This window comes from Mesitornis unicolor, unplaced genomic scaffold (assembly GCF_000695765.1).
Source record: "Mesitornis unicolor isolate BGI_N332 unplaced genomic scaffold, ASM69576v1 scaffold16727, whole genome shotgun sequence".
NCBI lineage: Eukaryota > Metazoa > Chordata > Aves > Mesitornithiformes > Mesitornithidae > Mesitornis > Mesitornis unicolor.
The window spans coordinates 32,689-39,460 of record NW_010195958.1 but is presented as its reverse complement, the minus strand read 5'-3'; the positions used below and the strand labels follow the sequence as shown (position 1 = coordinate 39,460).

At 43.9% G+C, this 6,772-nt stretch overlaps 1 protein-coding gene across 1 annotated transcript; it reads left to right on the top strand.

Annotated features, from left to right (window-relative positions):
• Positions 1 to 203: 203 nt before the first annotated feature.
• Positions 204 to 4,514, top strand: LOC104543641 (iroquois-class homeodomain protein irx-1-A-like; the record flags this gene model as incomplete). Its single annotated transcript, XM_010188302.1, has 5 exons — positions 204 to 269; positions 634 to 738; positions 2,432 to 3,464; positions 4,013 to 4,085; positions 4,457 to 4,514. Coding segments are annotated over 5 exons (1,335 nt in total), but the record flags the coding sequence as incomplete, so codon positions are not given.
• Between the last annotated feature and the right edge of the window lie 2,258 nt (positions 4,515 to 6,772).

The window sequence follows — 6,772 nt, the reverse complement described above, 5'->3', positions numbered from 1 at the left end:
TGCAAAGCGCGGTGGAGGGGTCCGCCGCGGAGAGGGGAGCGTGTGTGTCGGTGGGTCCGCGGGGTAGAGAGGGGCTGAGGGACCCCAGGCTCCGTCCCCACTTGCCCTGTCGCTCCAGCCGGGTAAAACTCCTCCGAGTTTTCCTTCGTGGCGGCGAAGAGGTTGAGTAGTGGTCCTATTTTCCTCTTGTCGGTTTTCCCTAGCAACTCGGCTGGATTGTTTTTTTCCTTTCCTCGTCGTTGCTGGTGGTGGTGTTGACGGGTGATTGGGTAGGTCCTATTCCAGTTGGTTTTCCAGAGCGCTCCTCTTCCCTCCTGGTCCTCTCCTCTCCCGCCGAGCGATGAGCAGGTCCGGTCCGAAAGGTCACGATGCAGCCTCAGTGGTCGTAGCACGCCCGTGCCTTTCGAGACATTTCCCTTAAGCCTTAAAAAAACCGGCCCGTTTTGCTCCCTGAAGTTTTCCTACTCAGATCATGGCGAGTATCAGAGATGGGACTTGCATCAAGCGAAGGAAGACACCTAAACCCCATTGTAGGCTTCGGAGCAGAAAGGCGTATTGGGATTAACACTAAAACAAATTACCGTCACCCAGATTGTCCTCGGATTTTATTTCATTTTCTTTAGAATGCAATAGTTAAAAAGTGAGACGTCTTTTTTTTTTTTTTCCAAACTAACTGTTCTTATCTCTGGTGTCGTTGAAATGTTTTCGTTGCTAGCATCTCCAAATTTTTCGGCGGCGGTACCCATAGGGTTCCACTTAATTTCTAAATGCCCCTCTTTTCTCCCCCCTGAAACATAGAAGTGTGAATATTTATAACTGGGTGCATGCAAGACATAACTTGTGAGAGTTTTTAAAACATGTATGTGGGCAAGTAGGTAGATACGCTGATGAACAAGGGTCAGCGTCTGAAAACAAATAATTTCGTGCTGCAAACATTTCCTAAGAAGGCACTTTTAACAGCATGTATTTTCTACTTTTTTTTTTAATCTTGATTTTGGAAATGCAGTAAAAGTTGACACAGAAGCAATGAGTAATTTACAAGTGGCTTCTACAAAAGAATTCCCAACAGAGATTACAGAAAAAATATTTCATCAACAATAACAACAGACAGCGGAAGAAAGGGAGTGTAGAAAGCCTACTCTGTAACACATTACAAAAATTACAGCGGGCTTCTTTGTGTATCAGCTTGGTTTCTGAAATTAAAATACGTGTTCCTTTTTAACTGTTTGACAAAGTTAGATTAGTTCCTTCGCCGACATTTTGGAAGAGGTTCATTTTTAAGACTAACACAAATTTCGCAAAAGTAATACTAAGAGTGTATTTTTGGACTAGAAAAAAAAGCGAGATTGTAGTAGAAGCAAGGAAGAAAAAAAAAAAAGAAAAAGGCTTTAAATGTTAGTTATTCAGGAACAGTTCTCTTTCCTGTTCGCAAAGTATCCTGGTGTTTTACTGCAGTGGTTTGCCATGACGGTGATATTTTGAAATAAACTCTAAAATTCTGAGCATTTGTAGATCACGAGCTAAAATATTAAGTTAATATCTAGACAATTTGGGATAATAATGAGGCCTAATTAGGTTGCTAGAAAGATAAAATGTTATTTACCAAAACACCTGATGGGATAATTTGACTCGCTGTGTTTTACTGCTGATGATAAAAAGAATATTGATTGCAAATAAATCGCCGTCTCTAAACGCCTGTAAATAATTTGTGTTTGCTCAGATCAAAGCAAAACTTACAGATAAAGTGACCACATATCCGTATTCTACGGAGTGTGGACTTCATTTTTTTTTCCCAAGAGTTTAAAGGCTCTTCTAACAGAAGTTAATATTTTACACCAGGACCTTAGTGAATGATCTGGGAGGGCAGTTGTCCTGTGTGTGGAAAATCTCTTATGTTAGAAGTGTCTTATACTGAAGTTGTGCGTTCACCTCCCAGTCGTGTCTCATAACAGCTCTTTTACAGGCAGATTTGGGGCCAAAGGCAGACGCCTTGCATATACTTGTAAAATCCTCTTGGCTCTGTCGCCAACATTTGCTATACTGTGAGTGGGAGGCTGGAGCTGCGGGGCAGCGCCTTCTGCCTCTGCCTGGGCATTCCCAGGGCACAGTAAATTGTCTCGTCCAGGCGAATGCGGAGTTGCTGCATTTCCCGGCGTTTGATCAGATTTGGTTTGCGGAGAAAAACACACGTAATGTCTCGCTGAGCCCAGCCTAGCCCCTCTGTTTTCCTTTCCCTGCAAGACGTGTGTGTGGGATCATTTGGGAATACCTCTGTCTGATCTAAATGTGAAGAGCCCAGAGTGGGGAGGGCCGAATTTGGCTGTGAAGACCCTTTGCACCGCTCCAAGGCGTATTCCGGCTCCTGGAGCAGCCTATGCAGGTCTGTTAGAGACGCTAATGAGATAATTGATGTGTTTTTTTCCTCTGTGTTTGTCTGAATATGTTGCAGGGCTCCCAGTACGAGCTGAAAGATAATCCGGGTGTCCACCCTGCTACCTTTGCTGCCCACACTGCCCCTGGCTATTATCCCTACGGACAGTTCCAGTACGGGGACCCGGGGCGGCCCAAAAATGCCACTCGGGAGAGTACCAGCACCCTCAAGGCCTGGCTCAACGAGCACCGCAAGAACCCATACCCCACCAAGGGTGAGAAGATCATGCTGGCCATCATCACTAAGATGACCCTCACCCAGGTCTCCACCTGGTTCGCCAATGCCCGCCGGCGGCTGAAGAAGGAAAACAAGGTGACCTGGGGTTCCAGGAGTAAGGACCAAGAAGATGCAAACCTCTTCGGGAGTGACAACGAAGGGGACCCCGAGAAGAATGAAGACGATGAGGAAATCGACCTGGAGAGCATAGACATAGATAAAATCGACGAGAACGATGGAGAGCAGAGCAATGAGGAAGAGGAGGAGAAGCCCGAGCTCCTGAGACAAAGCAGTGAAGAGGAACACTTGGAAAAGGAGAAGGATTTGGCGCTATCAGAGTCTGAAGGGCTGAAGCCCAAAGACGCACTGGCCATGGGGAAGGAGGCCTCTGACAATAGCACACGAATCATCAGTCCCGGAGGACAGAACAATTTACAGATGCCATCTCACAGCAAACCCAAGATCTGGTCTTTGGCAGAGACAGCAACCAGTCCTGATGGTGCCCTGAAATCTTCTCCCCCTCCACCCCCTCCTCCCCAGGTCAACCACACTTCTCCACAGATCCAGCATCCTGCTTTTCTCCCTAGCCATGGACTCTACACATGCCAGATTGGCAAATTTCACAACTGGACAAATGGGGCTTTCCTCACCCAGAGTTCCCTGCTAAATGTGAGGTCCTTTTTGGGAGTAAATCACCACCACGCTGCTCATCACAATCACCACCTCCAGGCCCAGCAACAACCTTCTGTTTTAACAGCAACCCTTGGAGCCCTAAGCAGTGAAAAACCTTCAGAGAGGACCAGCCCCAAACACATAGGTAATTAAACCATCGGACACGCACCTCCCCCTTTGTCCCCAACATGCACATGAACTACTCCTTGAGGAACAGTGTCCAACTCAGCCCTGGTGTAACTGACTACTTGGAAGGGAGTTACAGATAGTTTATTCTAACATTGATTCTCCCCTACATCCCCCTGCCCCAAGCTTGTTGATTGCATACATCAAGCCCATTTCATGTGGACAATTACATTCTCACCCTATATGCCCATCAAATAAGATGAGAATGTAGGAACAGTGCTGTGAAACATGTTCTTTGAGTTTTGCTTTCCTTCTCTCCTTCCTGGCCCTCAGCTCCAAATAATTTCAATGACAGTACAAAATGTGGCAAGGAAAGCTTGCATACTCCATAAATATTGAAAATAAGGGGTGGTGCTGTAAGCTCACACATATAGCCCACACATAAGCTCACACACAGACCTTCCCAGGTCTGAACAAGAGGTTGAGGGAAATATATTCTCACACACTGTCCATATTTTTGTTGTTGTTGTTCTGAAACAGTTCTGATTTTTTCCTTCTGTCTCCTAGAAAGAGAAAATGTACCAAGAACTGAATCCCCACCTCAGTCACTGAAGTCGCCCTTCCAGCCTGTCCGAGACAAGTGAGTTTGTTTGTTTGTTTTCACTGTAGGAATGTTACTTATGTGAAACAGAGTGTTTGAATAATAAAGACTAATTATAGCACCTAATCATCACCATAATAATGCATACAGACAAAAAGAACAATATAAAAGTTGCTGTAATCTTTTCAAAGTTAGGCTAAATTACAATTGTACATAGCCGGCCTGTAACTTCTCTGAAACTTAGCAGACCTCAAAGATCTTGTGTTAATTACAAAAGTGGCAATGATTTCTGTGCAATTAACTAATATTAGGATGTTACAGCAATAGACAGGCTATTATAGGAATGGATTTTTTTTTCTGAAAGATTGTTACGTCTTTTTTTCTTTTCTTCCTCCCTTACCCCCCTGCAGCTCTTTGGCTCAGCAAGAGGGAACACCGAGAATTTTAACAGCTCTCCCTTCTGCTTGATTAATTGGTTTGGTGAAAAAATATTACAGAGACTGGTATTAAGGACAAAAAAAAAAAAAAAAGGAAACGATATAAACGACTCCCATCAATCTCTTCTTGCAATAAGGTGGTGCAAATCCATAAAGGCGATTACACAAATCTGTAGATGGATCCCCTTCTTCACTGTACCATTTCAGATCGTGTTATTCTAACCATTCTTGGATTATTTGTTTGGTAAATGTTTCCCATGTGTTTGTGTTTTCTCTGTATATAGAGTGATTTCAGATTGTAAATAGCGCGTCAGCAAAACTTGTCTAAATCATATATTTTTGTCTAATAAACTAAATGAAATTATGAGCTCTCTTCAGGTATGTATTCTGTTGCTGCAGATCTTATACGTATATTACAAACCAATTCAAACATTTATAATCTGCTTTCTAAAAAGTCAAATCTTTTTGCCTTTGGGTAGCTGAAACTTAAAATACCAATCCAAGCTTTTAATGATTCTTGCAGCTATTATGTCAAAAGCAAACTGTCAGCTTCCCTTTTCATACACATAAATTTAAGAAACTGAGTGAAGCTAATACTTGACAAGCAAAATTAAAACTATTTTTTTTTCAACTGTGATGTATCAGACGTGTTCTGTACTATCATTTTTCCGATCATAAATGGATCTGACTTCCATTTAGGTTATAATATACATTCTTGAAAATGAAAGGGACAAGTTTTCTCACAATTCCCTAGTGTATAACTCTGCCGTCCAAACTGGTTCCTAAATTGAATAAAGAGCTTTAGTGCTTTGGTGTACATTCCGACCGAAGCCGGAAAAAAATAGATTAGGAAATAGAATTATTTGTAACGATTTGAGCTTTAAATAAACACAGAGGAAATGCAGCTGTGAACGATTTTTCCCTGTGAGATTAAGCACAATCTTAGCAGAAAAAAAAAGGGGCACTCCCCAGAATAAAGTTCTGCCATTCCGATCTGTTGGTTAAAAAGAGACTGACAGAGACAATCTATCGGTTTATAAAGGCATTAATCTTCCAAAGACGGTCCGTTAAAATGTGTAATATTTTGAGTGTTTACTTCTTTTTTTCTCCTAAATGAGAACACTAAATGAGCATTGAGGTGCTAATAAGATACCAGATGGTTGTTGATGGTGGAAAATGGAAAGAAGCAGCTGGGAAAGTCATTAAGAAATAATGTGGTGACGCCCTATCCAAAGTGAACCAACCTCAAACCAGGACTTGTCGGAAACAAGATGAGATTTTCAAATAAAATATTAATAAAATTCTCGTCAGAGATCAGAATATTGATCTTGATTTAACTGCAAAACGATCGTGGTCTAGGTAAACTCTCGCTTAGAGAACTGTTGACAAAGCAGTGGGGGCGGTAGGCTTCTGGTTTTTGTGTGTTTTTTTCGGAGGGATCAGAGAAACAGATCAGATGAAATAGATTTTGCGCGGGATATCTGAAAGGCTGAGATGTACAGAGCACCGTTTCTCTGGAAAAAAAAAAGACTATTTTTGACATTCTGCGGTTCTCAGCACCGCATCTTTTAGTTTGCTTTCTGGCTTTTAGTTGTTTTCATTTTCCCTAAATCACAGGCACTCCCGCCTTGGTAACGGTTCCAACAAAAGAGTGTACTACTGTTTTAACCAAAGTATAATAAATTCGCTTTCAGTGAGAGACAGGGAGAGGGGAAGATGTCTTAAAAAAAAGGGGGGGAGGGAGAGAAAAAAAAGACTTTGAGTCTGCAAAGCCAAACGGCTCCTCAGAGCAGTGCTGGTGTAAACCTGTAGGAATTGCGCTCTCTTTTTCCTACCAATCCAAAAGCCATTGCTGCATCCCGCACCGCCTGCCCCTCGCCGCCTTTAGGCTCGCTTCTCAAATTCCTCGCGGGCGGCGCAGGCGACCCCGAAAAACCCGGCGGATTGGGGTCTCACTGCCACGGCCCCGGCCCGGCCCCAGTTCCGGTCCCCCTCTCGGCCGTCATAGCTGGGCACGGCTCCTTCATAGGGGGAGATGGCGTCCGAAAAGCAGGCAGGGATACTTTGCGTGGCGGCGGTGTCAAACGGGCTTGGGAAGAGAGTGCTTACTTTGCGGTGTGTTAACATCAGAAGGGACTTTAACTGTGGAGAGCAAAGGAGTGTGAGAGTGTGCGTGGGTCCCTGCGTGTCCGTGACTGTGTACACAGCGCCGAGAAAAGATAAGCGGAGCCGAACGGTTCCGAGCGGAACCCAGCACGGTCGAGTGGCGGGGCGCGGGCCCGACTTTGG